Source organism: Narcine bancroftii, chromosome 5 (genome assembly GCF_036971445.1).
Source record: "Narcine bancroftii isolate sNarBan1 chromosome 5, sNarBan1.hap1, whole genome shotgun sequence".
NCBI classification, from domain to species: domain Eukaryota; kingdom Metazoa; phylum Chordata; class Chondrichthyes; order Torpediniformes; family Narcinidae; genus Narcine; species Narcine bancroftii.
The window spans coordinates 218,804,111-218,820,166 of NC_091473.1; the positions used below are offsets into that span (position 1 = coordinate 218,804,111).

General features: G+C 43.4%; 1 protein-coding gene across 13 annotated transcripts in view; it reads left to right on the plus strand.

The window, feature by feature from the left end:
- Positions 1-1,173: 1,173 nt before the first annotated feature.
- sycp3 (synaptonemal complex protein 3) overlaps positions 1,174-16,056 on the plus strand; it is a 63,030-nt gene continuing 48,147 nt past the window's right edge. The window contains exons 1-4 of one of the 13 annotated variants that reach the window (XM_069941281.1): positions 1,186-1,383; positions 2,231-2,372; positions 6,719-6,867; positions 8,571-8,658. In XM_069941281.1, coding sequence (XP_069797382.1) covers positions 6,735-6,867; positions 8,571-8,658 — 221 coding nt within the window. In that variant the 5' untranslated portion in view covers positions 1,186-1,383; positions 2,231-2,372; positions 6,719-6,734. Of the gene's footprint in view, positions 1,384-2,230; positions 2,373-2,922; positions 2,942-4,382; positions 4,417-6,718; positions 6,868-8,570; positions 8,659-16,056 lie in introns of those variants that run through there. The other 12 variants (XM_069941283.1, XM_069941285.1, XM_069941278.1 and 9 more) reach the window with 12 other exon arrangements.

The window sequence follows — 16,056 nt, forward strand, 5'->3', positions numbered from 1 at the left end:
TGTGTTCTCCTTCTGCTGACTTGAACTCTCTCAGGACTTGGATCATGTTTCCCATAACTCCTTTAAACTTACTCTGTTCACTGCTAATTTTATTATGATTGTGAAACATTGTTAAAAAGTGAATTAAAATGTGTTGATGCAGAAAACATATCCAATAATATGGAACATTGCCTATCCTGTTCCAGCAAAATCCTGAATGCACTGAATTATCTGAGTTTTACAGTAAATGACCATCTATGGAAAGACTGCCTCATTCATGTCATAAACTGGTGATCTTTAGTTTTTAAACAGTGACCACAGGAATTCTCCCAGGAGGTACCAATGATGGATGATGTCCCCATGGCATATTCTTCAGGTGTGAAATGGCTTCCTTTCAGACCTGACCAACCTGCAGATGCCTATTAGCAAGCAGCAACATCTCTTAATCATGTAATGTTGTTTTAGAACATAAGCAGTTGAAGTGAGATTAAGTTGTCTTCAAGCTTGACTGACTCTGGGCACCTTCCATCCAACGTGGTGTTCCTAAACAGTGGTTGCTCTACAGGTGCGTGATTTAAAGGATTCCCTTTCGTTCCACCTTCTCGACTTTGCTGCACAATTGGCTGGAGATTGATTATTGATTCCGAACTGATTCTCCCAGCCTGAGTTGATTGATGATGCTGGGTGGTTTGCTTCAGATACACCGCCTGCATCTTTAAGGGAGGTCCACATCCTCCCACTTCTGCAAGTAATATTCCCTTTCAATTCAGTGGCGCCCCACTTTCTGGGTTCTCCTTCTCATTTCTCAGGTGTGTTAAAACAGCGTTGTACAGCTTGCTTCCACTGTTTTAGAAACCTCCATTCAAAATCGTGATTTTGCATTGTACTATTTACAAAGGAGCGAGTGCTCATTAGTTAGTAGCCCACTGTACAAGTACCATGACGCACTGAGGATGCATTAATGCTCAGTTCTTTACATTCAAACCAATGCAATACCCATCCCAACTTTGCTGAATAAAACGATGAAAGGTTCCTCAAGTTTAAACAGGAATTATGGGTTGTAAATGCACCTTTGGATCGGTCCTCTGAATCCCCGCCCGCTCGCCAAAACATTGCCGCCCGAATGCCCGTGTGGATCACGTGCAGCAAAGCAGCCTCCCGGATTGGATGATAGGGGCGGATTGCTTACGTCATTGGCTGCATGCTGGCCCGCCGCTGGTCGACGCGTCGTCTGGCCACTGAGCTCGAGGCGCGAATTGCCCGAGAGCCGCGAGAGGGAGGCGTCCGCACAGCGGGTCTGAGGGTGAGGCCGGCCTGTTGCTTCGGCGCCTAACACAGGGCCCTGGTGCGGAGGAGTCGAGGGGGCGGATAAACCACGTCCGGACAGGATCGAGAGGATGTGAAGTATCGTGGGGAGAGGGCGTGAGGGGTCGGTGGAGAGAGGGCGTGAGGGGTCGGGCAGAGGGTGTGAGGGGTCAGTGGGGAGAGGGCGTGAGGGATCGAGGGGGAGAGGACGCGAGGGGGTCGGGGAAGGTGTGAGGGGTCGGGGATAGGGTGTGAGGGGTCAGGCAGAGGGAGTGAGGAGTCGGGCAGAGAGCGTGAGGGGTCAATGGAGAGAGGGTGTGGGGGATCGGGCAGAGGGTGTGAGGGGTCAGTGGAGAGAGGGTGTGAGGTGTCAGGCAGAGGGCGTGAGGGATCGAGGGGAGAGGACGCGAGGGGTAGGGGAGGGTGTGAGGGGTCGGGCAGAGGGTGTGAGGGGTAAATGGAGAGAGGGTGTGAGGGATCATTGGAGAGAGGGCGTGAGGGGTCGGTGGAGAGAGGGAGCGAAGGATCGAGGGGGAGAGGACGCGAGGGGTCGGGGGAGAGGGGACGCGAGGAGTCGTGGGAGAGGGGACGCGAGGGGTCGGGGAGAGAGGGTGTGAGGGGTCGGTGGAGAGAGGGCGTGAGGGGTCAGTGGAGAGGGGACGCGAGGGGTCGGGGAGAGAGGGTGTGAGGGGTCGGTGGAGAGAGGGCGTGAGGGGTCAGTGGAGAGAGGGTGTGAGGGGTCAGTGGAGAGAGGGTGTGAGGGGTCGGTGGAGAGAGGATGTGAGGGGTGGGGGAGAGAGGGAGCATGAGGGGTTGTGGAGGAAGGCAAGAGAGTTCAGTGTAGAGGGTGTGAACTCTCAGGGGAGAGGGTGCCAGGTGAGGGTGTAAGGCAGCGGTGTCCAAACTACGGCCCCCAGCCAACTGTCGCCCATTTTCCATTTTTAAGTGGCTCATTAGAAGAAAAGAACATGGCAGAGCTGCTGTAACAGCAGGGTGCAAAGTGTCAGCGTTCCCCCGTGAGGTCCATCTGCCCAGTCTAAATGTCGGCTCCATACAGACTTTAAGATGCAAGATTTCTTTATTGTCATGTAATAAAAACAGTGTAACATTACATGGAATTAGCAGAAATTTCCTGAAGCACCTTTTACATTCAGAGAAAAATAAGCAAAAGATAGTCCCGTCAGAAAGTGTTTTCATGCTGGGCCTCTGCTTCGAGGCCGCCTGCAGAGGCGGATAACAATTTTAAACTTGTTCATGGAGCAGCCCCAAAAGGCTGCTCCAGTGCTGCTTTTATGCAGAGCGGCGGCTCGGCGTGTTTGCTGGAGCTGCTGTAGGCGGGGTGACTGTTGCCGTGGCACCGTCCATCATAAATACATGGTAGACAATGGCCGTCTCCCTGACCCATAATCTCCCTCACAGCTGGAACCATCTAGTAAATGCAGAGCGGTTCCAACTGCATGTGAGGGGATTATGGTTCGGGAAAACGGCCATTGCTCTGCCATGTATTAAGCTGCTGACACTGACAAGCAGCCCCAAAGATAGAAGCGATCCACTGAGGTGCCGGAGCGGCTGGTGGGGCTGTCTCAGCCCACACCGGTTGCCCCCTGATAGCGCCCGCTGCCCTCCTCCACCCTGAGGGTCTCATGGAGGGAAAGGGGTGAGTGAGATGGGATGTGGCCTGACATCATCAACTTGCTCCTAGCCAGCTGCTTGCAGTGGCATTACATTTATGCAGGGTGGCAGAGCACAGCACACCGCCACTGACCCGGCCAGGGTGTATTTATGGAGGTAAACCTTCCAATGTAAGGGCGGAGAATCTCTACCTTTACATTTGGGCTTTTTCACACCTCACACCCTTTCCCTCTGACACCTTATCCCTCTATCCCCTCCCCCTCTGTTACCCCACTTTGTTTCTCCCCCTCTGTTCTCCCCCCTCCCCATACCACCCTTTTGTTTCCACCTCTCTGTGTTGGAGTGAGAGGGTGTGACATGTCGGGGAGAGGGTTTGAGATGTTGTAGGTGTAGTGGGGGTAGACATTTTGAGGTGTTGAAATGGTGGGGGGGTAGACGTTTTGAGCTGTTGAAGTCAGGGTGTCAGGTGCTGGATGTCTGGGGGAATGGGTGTGAGGTGTGGGAGAACATGTAAGATGTTGGAGGAGAGGGTGTGAGGTGTCAGTGGGAGCAGGTGTGAATTGTTGGGAATGGAGGTGAGGTGTTGGGATGTGAGGTGTTGGGGAGTGGGTGTAAGCTGTCAGAGAGCATATAAGATGTCAGAGGGAGAGGATATAGGATGTTGGGGGACAGGATGTGATGTGTCTGGGAGAGGATGGAAAATGTCAGGAGGATAAGGTGTGAGGTGCCGCGGTAGAGGGTGTGAGATGTCAGGGGAGAGGCCGATGTGTTAGAGGGAGAGGGTGTGAAGTTTTGGGGGAGAGGATGTGAGGTGTTGGGGAGAGGGTGTGAGGTGTTGGAGAGAGCATGGGGAGTCTTCATTTCCCCCCCCCCCCCACCATTGGAGTGATCTACTGGGATCGATGTCTGAAGAGGGCGTACAAAATCATTGAGGACCCCCTTCCACCCTGTACACAGCATCTTTCAGCTGCTCCCATTGGGGAAGAGATACAGACATATCAGAGCCCATACCACTAGGCTGAGGAACAGCTTCTTCCCTCGGGTATTGTGCCTATATGACTGCTCCACCATTCATCTTTTGCAATATCTGCTCTCCGAGTCTCTTTGAGCTTTTAGTATTGAGAAATCTAACTCGAAATACATTCAACAATTTTGCTTCAATGGATTTCTCTGGTGAAGATTTCCGCAAATTCACTACTTCCTCATCAAAGGAATCTCTCCTGTCTAAATGTCTTACCATGTATTCTAAAATTCCATAACCAGGAAAAATATTTTCCCTGAATTCAATCTTTCTCGTAAATTAAAATATAAAAAAAATCACAGCTGCTGAAAATCTGTGATCAAAATCAGAAAATGCTGTGAAAGTCAGGCAGCATCTGTGGAAAGACTAACAGAATTACAGTTTTAGTTTAAATACCTTTTATCAGAACTGGGAAAGAATAAAGCAAATTATTTTTATGTTGCAGGACAGGTGGTGAAGTCTGTGTGTAGACAGGACAGGTGAGGCCTGCATTGCCCTAAAATGCATAAGTTAACCTTGTGGTGGAATGTGGTACTGTAGGCATGAACTCACTGGGCTGGGCAGGCTGGCCTGCCTGGTGTACCTGTAGCTCCTCCCTTTAAGATCCCTAATAAAAGGCTGAGACCCCTAGTCTCCTTCCTCATACCTGCCTTGGATGTGAGCCAGCAGCATGTCGAGGCATGCCAAGGTTTTCTGATTAACAAAGCCTTTGACTACTTGCTTTGTTTGACTACTTGCTTTGTGTGTGGTCATCGATCATGCAACAATCTTGTTGCTGGATATTGAAGGCAGTTGAATAAGGCTATAAAGCAGTGTTAAAATTATGAAGTCCAGGGCTTTTGGAGGTCAAGGAAGAGAAAAACAGCTAATAAAGATGGATGACCTTCAGCAATTCTAATAAAACATAGAAAGATGATTACCAAAGGTTGTAGACTTTGATATTAAGTCTGAAACTGAGTCAGTAGTGATTTTGTAGTTTGTGACTTTAATTCTCCATTCCACTCCTTCTCTGACCTTTCTGTCTGTGACTTCCTGCACTATTAGAGCAAGGCCCAAATCAAGCTTATGAACAGCACCTCATCTGTCTATACACTGTTGAGTTCTTCATCCACTCCTTTTCCTCTGGCAACTCTTCTGGTTCCTCCACCTTAAGCTTCTCCTACTGTGGGAGTGAAACAGTCTATCCTGATTGGACATTGCAAAAACAGAAGACTTACATACTTACAAACTGCACAGAATCAACAACACAGATGATATTGAGGCTATGTACAAATGATCAAGACAAAAAAAGGAATTTCATCAGTATATAACATTTCAGATGAATATAATTTGCAAATTAGGTGTGGCATCTGCTTCCCAATTATGGTTCGGAAACCACTCTGCCCTTTAGATTCAGAGTCCTGCAGCACAGAAACAGTCCCATGGGCCCAGCTTGTCTGCACTGAACAAAGTGCCCTCTTGCTTTAGTCGCATGACCACATTAGTCCCTTCCTATTCATTTGTTATCCAAGTGTTTTTTTAAAGAAAGCTAACATACCTGCCTCCACCACTCTGAGTGAAAAACCATCCCCTCACGTTCCTTCTAAATCTCATTTTTCTATCTGGTCTACATCTCATTGCAAACCCAGATAACTTTCAATGTCCTCTGAGCACATATTTTCATGACATCAGCAAACATACCTTATCCAAATCATTTTGTGTATTCTCAAACTGAACCCTGAGACACTCTACTGGTCATGGTTCTCAAGTCTGTAAAACTGCCCTCCACAACTGCTCTCTAACTCTATCACGGAGTCAAATTTTTTTTTTAGTTTGCTTCCTATCCAATGTGAACTAAAATTCTGTATTAAGCTACCAAATAGGACTTTATGAAAAGCTTTACTAAAATCCATACACATAACGTTAATTGCCTTACCTTCATCTAGCCTCTTTGTTAACCCTTCAAAGAATTTTCTCAAATTCATGAGACATAATTTTCCACCAATCCATTCTGCTCTCCCTAATGTTCCACTGGGCTTCCCAAATATTGATTGATTCTGTCTCTCAAAATCCTCCAGCAGTTTCTCTACCACTGACTTTATCAAGTCCACAGTTACCTGGATTATCCTTAATGGCCTTTTTAAATAAAAGGATTACATTTATTATTCTCCAGTCCTCCAGATCTTCTCGTGCCCTTAGCAATTTCCTTCTTGCCTTCCCACAATATTCTAGGATGCACCTGGTGTAGGCCTGGAGATTTATCCAGCTTGATATGATCTAAGGCTGTCAACACTGGTTTGTACCTGATGCAAACTTTAACTTTTAGCTTTTTGGGGACTGTAACTGCAGGCAGATAATTTGTCACCCACTTCCTGGAATAGTTTTCATGGTTGGTATAGGACGCCCTTTCGGACATTGATCCCAGCTTCTGATACGTTGCAGTTTAACTAGACCAATCATGCGGACATGGGATCCCTCCCTCTACACCCCTCTCCCTCTATTTCCTTTGCCTCCCTCATCCCCTTCACCCTTCATCTCACAGACTCTGTCTTCTCTGTCAACCATTGAATAATTAGCTGTTTTCTGGTTGTGTGGGTCATTGTGCCTTGAAGGACTAATACTAGCATTTGTATTAGTAGGTAAAGAAAACATTTTATTTAAAATCTCAATAATGACTAGTTGGATGCTTATGGTCATGAGTTGATTTTTGGAACTACTTTTCAAGTGTCATTGTTAGGTATTTTTTTCCATGTTTATTAGAAAAATATTAAATATTCTGCTGTAACTTTTTACTTGTTCTAGATTTAATTGATTGAAAATGGCTCATAAAACAACTGGACGACGAAATTCTGTAAAAAACCAGAAGGAGAAAACAACATTTGACTCATTGTATGAGTTCAATGAGGAAAATGAGAAAAAATTGGGGTGCAGCTATGAGGATGAAAATCTAGGTAAAGCTTTAGAAATAAAATTTTAATTAAATACATTATTTTTTGTTTTCTTACATGTACTGGCCAGTAAAATCCATCAGTGGTTGCAGCCATGGTTATGATAGGTGAATCTTGTGCCAACACAGTAGTTGCTAAAAGAATACTGAGAGTCTAATAATGAATCTGTGGCCCTGAATGATGGCGTGTGGGGTGTTGGTTAAAAAGAGAATATGTGATTGACATTTTCCTCTAATTATAGCAATAAGAGCTTCATTGTGCTGGGTTGCGAATCCAACGCATTTTTTGACGAGGAGCAAGGAGTTATTAATCATCACTAGTAGTTTCCCCTGAACTATGTTGATCTTTTTTTGATGGCTGTGCAAAATGACTGCTACTTAAGCTCTATTAATGAAGAGTGAAAGATGAGAGAGGTTGTTATGGAGCAGGAGGAGGGAAATTATGTGGAAAGCAAGGAAGAAGTGATCTTGAGGCAGAAAAGAAAGTAAGTGGTAGAAAGTGAAGATAAGATGGAGGCTGAGAAGGGTGGGAGGAGGAGAGGAAAGAGAAAAGGTAGTAAAGAATCAAAGGGTCACATTTTGAGAATGGAAAATGGATGTGAGGGAAGGAGAGCAGAAGACAAGATGGAACAAAGATTGGGTGTCCTCTATCTTGATCAGGTTCTTCATCCAGCCCTTTTCCTCATTTTGAAGAGGAGGAAGAAGGAAGGAGAACAGCAGTATTGAATGGAGCAAAATATGAAGAGGAAAGAGTAATAAATAAGCATAGGAATAAAAGGGTGTTTTATGAAATGACACATAAATGAAGTAGGGAGAAAATCTATTATTTACAAAGGGAAGGAAACTGGAGAATAGATTGCAGGTATAAAGTTAGAATGGTCGAAAGGATTTAGGAGAAGGAAGTGAAGAGAATGGGGGGATTGTGAAGAAAGTTTGGAAAGGGAATGTAATGGTTGTAAAATGGGACAAGGAAAGAAGAGAGGCATGAATTGTAGTAAAGGAAGAAGCATATTTGGAGTCTCTCATCTAGCTTGCAGACATACAGTGAGGATTGTAGTTATTGGGTGCTCAAGTATTTCATTGAAACCTGTTGGGAATCAAACCGTTGAGAGGGTGAGAGAGAGAGAGAGAGAAACAGACAGTGAATAAACTTCCTTCTTGAACTGCTGCAGCCCGTGAAGTGTGGGTATACCCACAATGCTGTGAGGGAGAGAGCTGCAGAATTTTGACCAAGGGACAGTGAAGGAACAGCGATAGATTTATGTTAGAATGATGTGTGGCTTGGAGGGAAACATGCAAATGGTGATAAATAAAGTTTAATTGTCAGAATGTTTTAAAAAAATTAACAGCCTGTAGAACTTATGTCAAGCACATACCAGCTCATTGTTTTTAATTTGAAAATGGTGCTGGATATGTCTTTACTGTGCATCAAATAAGAAAATAGCTATAATTCTTTTGTACCTAAGAGAAGAGGCTGTAGTCTTGTTTGTAAAATGAACCACATGAGAAAATGTGTTTTATATATAAATACAGCTAAGAATAAATGCACTAAGATTCAAAATTTCTGAGTTGAACAAAATTTTAATTTACCATAAGAAATATGTTTGACTAATTAAAATATTATAAAATTCAACTAGCTGTAGTATAATATTAATAATACAGCATCTCTATGAAAGCACACAATCATCAGTATTTTTATATTTGTAGCAAATGTTGCATTGCCACTTGGGAGGAAAAGGCCAGCATCCAGTGCAGGCACTGAGCAAGAAGAGGAAATGGATGACATTAACGTTGGGTATGATAAGCTGAGCAGTAATTTTATTGAGCTTTTATAGTTGTTGCTGTGAAATATCCCAATATATTGGTAACTTGCTGAAAGTCCAGTATGTGTTAACCAGGAACGAGAGCAGCAATGGTAAAAGAGATCCAAATAAAGTTACATATGGAGTGCAATACACAAATGTGCTGGAGAAACTCAGCAGGTCACACAGTATCCATAAGAAGTAAAAGGTCATCAACATTTCAGGCTTGGGCACTTCATTAAGAATAAGAAAAAAACAGATAGGTGTCCCATCGATGCTGTGTGATCTGCTGAGTTCGCCCAGCACATTTTACTTCTGCGCAATCCCAGCATCTGTAAGGTAAAGGGTGACTGATGGTACCAACAGCTACCTTGCTAGGAAACTGGCGAACCAGCCCCTTCACTACTGCATACTTCTGTGTTGGGAAATTGTTTGTGCTCCTGCAGGAGCAAAAAGATTCAAGTGATTTCGTTGTCACATGGCTCTGTATAGAGTGAGCCAAGGAGGAGTTCAGAGGTTGCCTGTGAGGGTTGGGGTTGGGAGGTCTGGGGTGAGTGGTGCAGCTACTCAGCATTGATATGCTGGGCTCAGGTCTTCATGGCTTGCACAGTGCATGAAGGTACTACTGGAGGTTTAATTTGACAGACTGTCTGAATCTTCAGATCTCTCTCATTTCCTGTTGGATATGATGGAAACTGCTGCCCCCACCACCCCGTGGTAAACCACTGCTATGTATAATTGTCTGGTGAGGTACACCAATTAGCTGGTTGTACCTGTGGCCCCTCCCCACAGGCTCCTGTATAAAGGTGACTGTTCCACAGTCCCCTGCAGCTCAGTCCAGGACAACTGAATTGTATGGATGTGCTTTTGTTCTTAAGTGAATAAGAGCTTATTGGTTTCTCTACAATAGTCTTTCGAGTAATTGATGGTGCATCACACCCAATCCCTTTGCTTAGCTGCACTGTGCTCAACGACATGAGGATTTCTGCATGGAACAAGCCCAACACCCACTAAGGTTGTGGCCATAGAGAAAGCTGTGGGTTTGGGAAACACAGGATTCTGGATTCTTGGTATGTCCATGACCCACTAAGCAGCTATACAGCTCACCATGGCTCTCACTTGAAGCCTCTATACTTTGTCTATGGAGTTCACTCTACACCGACCCTCTTGATAATGACATCACCACTTCATTTCTACAGGAGCACAGTGCAGACTGAGTAGATGTATTTTTTTTAAATACCAAGGGAATTTAAAAGTGTATATTCGAAGTCCAGGACCAAGAGAGCTGTAATGAACCAATGCTGTGTGGAGTAGCACTAAGTGGGGTAGTGGTGTTTGTTGTTTCAAGGTAAAGGGAAAAGAAGATAGTTTTAAAATTCTCAAAAATATGCAACAACCATGAAGAGAAAATCCCTGAATTTGGTTGAACGTCCCAATGTATTTTCTGATCTTTTCATTTGACAGCAACATCATTACAATGTTCAGGAAAAATATTAAGACGTTTAATGATGGGATATTGGTCGACATACTGTTGAGAAAATTTCTCCTTTTTCATCGTGATTAAATCCCTGAAAGTATGAGTACAAAGGTTCCTTTTATTGTCATGTAATAATTCATTAAAAATGTAATAGGCATGATATACTTCAACTTTTGTCTACTATTAGCAAACAAAGAGTTGTCGTGAGCATTGCCTGATGCCCCTAAGAACAGGAGAAAGAGTAAAAGCTCATTAAAAAGGGACTGGAGAAGATAATAGTACCCTGAGAACCAGTAGTCATCTTAAAAAAAAAATGTTCATGTTCTTGAAACTTATAAAGAGTCAAAGTGGGAGATTCCAAGAACCTCTGCATGGGTCTCAATGGACCATATTTCTAAGATTGCGGCCTTGCTCAATTCAAATTAATTTTCCCCAATCAAAATTTGCAAAAGAAAAAGCAGAAAGACTGCAAGGAGTAAGCTCTGACTACGACACAAGCCACCTGGCCAAAGTCAAAACTTGGGGATTGTTCTGATTAATGCCAGGCAACACACCAATGGCATCATGAAGAAAGCCTCTATTTCCTCAGGAATCTGCGGAGGAGCTAGTGGAGTTGTTCAAGTGAACCGGTATGGACTTGAAGGGCCGACATGGCCTGTTTCTGTGCTGTAAACGGTTATATGGTAGTCCCTGCAGAGACACTGGATATCTGGTGATTTGTCTCCACTGCTCCACAGCCTATGTAGCCACTTAGAACCCAAGCTCCAGATCCAAACTTCTATTACGATCGAGAAGCCTTCAGCATTCGAGGTCCTTTATGAGCCCTTCTTGCACTCAACACCCTCTCGAATCCTGGTTCCCATGAGCCAGTCTCTAGCAGCCCGTACCCTGTGTGAGTCCTTCAGCCACAAGTCGTCAGCAACCCATGGACTGTGTGAGCCCTTTGGCCACAACTGGTTAGCTGCTGAGGTCACCTTCTCAACAGTGGATGTTCTCCCCATTACTGCTGCCGTGTGCTGGTCTGTTGATCCCCCAGAGTACAACCCCTCGTGGTATGTTGCTCATCATCTTGGGCACAGACCCTGTGGCTGCAGGATTTTTAAAAATAGATAAAACTAGGGAAACATCTCACCAATTTAATTTTGATAAATCGAAATATGTGTCTTGCTATTTGATGGGTCGCAGCTGGGGGGCAGATGTATCAAGTAAGAAACGCAGTATTAAGAAGAACACAGTTGGAGGTCCTGTTTCCTGACAGTCAGCAAGATTAAAAACTAATACAGAAAGGCCTGAACTGGCAGGCTGGGACTGTAGGAGGTGATTACTGGGGGGAATTAATCAGAGAGGTTAGTTTTGAGATCGGATATACTATCGAAACAGAACGTGAAAAGCCAATCCATTTAGGTAGATTGAAGGAAACATTTCTGAATCTCCTAGTTCAAAACATCACTGTAAGAGAACCTTCCTGCAAGATTTTACCATTCACCCTTCAAAGGCTTGTGGAAACCTGGCCCTTTTACCATTTAGTATAAACTATTACTGTGATCTAATGGATGCTGCCCTAGCCTTCAAATTAAACACTTTACCTTTCTCCTGGGTCAGCTTCCTCACTCAAGCTGCCCAAACTATATATTGAATCAATTTGGAGGCAGGTTTCGCATTTTTAGGAATTACCCCTTTAGTTCCTTCTGGGAGTACTTTGTATGGTTATGAGAGTCCTATTATTGAAAAGAAGACATTAAAGGCAGAATACTATGTGTACCTTCAACACAGACATAAGAATACTGGAATAAGCCATTTGGCCTTTTGAGCTTGCTCCACCGTTCAACAAGATCAAGGCCAAACGATTTGTGTCATTTTTCAGGACCATAGTTTTTTTCGGTCCATCACCTGAATGCCATTAAAATGCATATAGAACATGTGAAAATAGGGGCAGGAGTAGGCCATCAAGCCTGCCTCACCTTACAGAATTATCATAGTTGATCTTCAATAGCCTCAATTGCTCTTCTGTTCAACTTTCCCAATAATCCTCTTCTTGAACATTCAAATACTTATATTTCTTCATCTTAAATATATCAAATGATCAGGCATTCACCACCCAATTCCAGACTCACTACCCCCTGAAAGAAGAAATCCATCATATCTGTTTTGAATGAACTCAATAACTGAGCATCACTGCTTTTCAGCATAGAAAGTTGAATTTAATTTTTTTTTAAATTTACAAATACAGCACGGTAGCAGGCCTAAGAGACCACACTGCCTAAATACACCCATGTGACCAATTAACCCCATACATCTTTGGAGAATCTAAGGATTCACCCACTAAGTAAATAAATAAGCCCTCATTTTAATCGTGCCCTTGTGCTTCCTGGTCTCAGATGCCTCCGTTACAGAAAACATCCCTTCTACTCCTGGCCTGTCAATCCTCATAGCAGTTTTATAAATTTCAATGAGTTCTCTCACTATTCTAAACTAGACAATATAGTCTCCAACTATTGAAACTTCCTTGTGCAGCAAATTCCCTGGGGCCAGACTTATGAATTGTCATTGCATCCTCTCAATGGCAATTATATTTTTGGGTAAGGAGACAAAAATGGTATACAATCTTCAGGTGCATTTCTATACAATTGTATTAAGGCTCTGTCTTGTGAATTCAAACTTATTATAAAGCCTATTATTCCAGTTGTGTTTCTTGCCACCTGCTACATCTTCATATTGTCTTTCAAAGATTTGTGTATAAGTGCATCCAAGTTCTCTTGAACATTTGCATTATATTTTATTCAACAGGCACAAGTGTTGTACCTGCTGCAGCCACAGGGGAAGGCAGTTATCTTGCACAGATGTGGCTTCCCCTCCACCACCATCAACTAAGCCATCACCAGCATCTCCTCCATTTCCCACTCATCTCCCCTGGCCCCTTCTGCCCCCAGACACAACATAGAATCCCCCTCGTCCTCACCTACCACCCCACCAGCCTCCACATCCAACATATTTTTCCCTTCTCTGCCTTCTGTAGGGACCACTCCCTTTGTGATAACCTCGTGCACTCATCCTTCCCCTGTGGCCTCAGGAGGTGCAACACTTGCGCCCACACCTCCTCCCTCACCATGGTTCGATGCTCCAAACAGGCTTTCAAGTGAAGCTACACTTCACTTGTATATCAACAGGACTGATTTACTGAATCCGGTGCTCCTTTTGTGACCTTCTCTATATCCAAGACCGGTTGCAAATTGGAAGTTTGCTTCATTAAGTACCTCCGCTACAACAGAGATGTCCCAGCAGCCTACCATTTCAATTCTGAGTCACACTCCCATACTCACGTGTATATCCATGGCTTTATGTACTATCCCATCCTGACCACCTGCAGATTGGAGGAACAACACCTTATTTTCTGTCTGTGCACTCACTAGCCAGATGGCATTAACATCGACTTCTCTGCTTTCTGCTAACCTGCTTACCCTTTTTTCCCCTCCTCTTTTCCAGTTTATCCAATTCTCCCTCTCCATCCACCCAGCCATTGCTCCTCCCCTGATCGCTGCTGTCATCAACTCCTGCCTTTGCACCCACCCCCCCCCCAATCTTTTTGTTTGGATGCCTGCTGACATTCTTCCATACCCTGAAGGACTCAAGCCCGAAACGTTAGTTCTGTATTTTTACCTTTGCTCCATAAAGGACACTGTTTGACCTGCTGAGTTTCTCTAGCATTTTGTGTTTTTACTTCAACCACAGTATCTACAGATTTTTGTGATTTACATTATGAATCATACAGCCTATCATTCACTAAATGTTCAACTCAGATTAGGTAATGAGAAGAAATTTTTCATGGATACTGTGATGTACCCAGAAAGTTCACATATTTTTCTGTTTGCTATTTTTTCCAGACATTATTCATTTGGACAATTTTGGGAAATAAGGATTTTTCTAGCCTTGGCTTTTGATCTGTGAAGCGAGCTGATTGCCAGTATAAAGATTACCTGTCACAGAATCATCATGAGTAACAAATGCCAATTAATTACTCAAGATTATGATTTTGGTTTCTCTGATGTTCTGTGGCTGCTCTGCCCTGTTTCTCCATGAAACACACCTTACTGATTCAGATGCTAAATTGTCAATCTCGTGCAAGCTTAACTTTAGTCTGAGACCCTCCAAGAAGAGGTGGAATAGGAAGAAGACATGGGCAATCAGCAGTTAACCAAGATTCTCCTTGGATTGGATATACAGGGGCTGTGGTGTTACCCAATAATTCTCTTGAGGATTCATTTCACAGACTTTGTAACTGCTCAGGGAGATAATAAAGGTGGAAGTGGTGGGCTACTTGTTTTTGATATTCATTTGCCAAGGCACTGGTTGAAAGTTTACCATCTAACTTCAATTCCCATATTGTACTTCATTTGAAGTTGACATCACTTACAATTGCTCCTATAAGCCTTAATGCTTGTTTACAATGAGAATTTCAATACATTGCTCAAAGTTTGACATAATTGCAGGGTAGCTTCTTCTGAGTTTTCAATGGACCATTCCTTTGCAGCAAACAAAAGAACAATGACCCCTTCAAAAGTATTATCTGGTTTAAACAGCCAGTCAATCCTGTTAGTTTATAGTTACATTCAGGTACTGAATTTAGATTTATCAGGACTTCTCAGTAGATAAAGAAGAATCAATCAAGTGGATTAATTGTGGATCAGCCAATAAATCATAAAAATTACAGTATTCATTTACTTAGTATGATGCAGAAGACACCCATTTGGCCCTGTAGCCTCTAACAGAAATCACTCCAGTTCCATTGACCCACTCCTTCTTTCCCTGCAACCAGGTAAAAGGTAGAAATTAAAGCACATTTTAATTTGTAGGATAAAGTGGTGGAGAGGGAGGCAATCAGATGGAACAAATGGGGATCTCTTTATTAAAGTGGAGAAATTAAATAATCCAAGAGATGGTTCCTGCTGAAAGAGTGATAAAGGTATGTTTGGAGCAGCTGTAACATTCTGTCAGGCCATAGATTTCTTGCAGCACTCCTGCTAGCTTTGGGGATTTTCAATCCAGGAGGATAAGTCACCTTCCGCTGTACCTCTACTTCGCATCTACAAGTCTCCCTACAATACCTAGCTCCTGTGTCCACCCATAAGAATGTTGAGATTAGTAAATGAGAAATCAAAGTTATTCTCCCTTAAATCCAGTGTTCACATCAGCCATTCAATCGATTTCACAATCTGGCAGTAACAGCAGAAAGAAGCACAAGTTAACTGTAGCACAGGATTAATGCTGTATTGGGTGAACCAGTTTCTGGGCAAAGGATCCCAGCACTTGACTGTACTGTAGTCAATGTGTTTTTTGTTATGTTGTGGTAGGTTATGACTAATGAGAAAATAGTGGTCCAGTTTGTGCAGCATTATTGTCAGTGCAAACAATGCATATCATTCTTCAACTGGATAATTTTGTTACTGATTTATAATCTTTAAAAATATGCCAAAATTACCAGGCTGTTATTTCAGATGAGTATTTATTTTGATCTTATCTATTACTGCATTGTGTATGGGCAAAGTCTAATATATGCAGCGTGCGTGTGCACACACACACACACACAGACACACACACACAACACACACACACACACACACACACACACACACGTTGGAAAGTCTTACAGGATTAATGATGTTCAAGAGGCAGCATGTGGTAATGTTAGCTTCACTCACATAAGCATTTTCCACATTTAACAATTTATAAATAGATGACAAGTTAGAGTCACTAATGGCACCTGGTTCAAAATATACGCACCAGGTCTTCCTGTATCACTTCTCTGGTGAGGGGACTGCACTTAGACTATGGGTTTCAGTCTTCTTATTTTTGTTGAAATACAAAATTATTGTTTTACACTCAGTCCTCCATCATATGCGTCAACTCCAATAGCTGA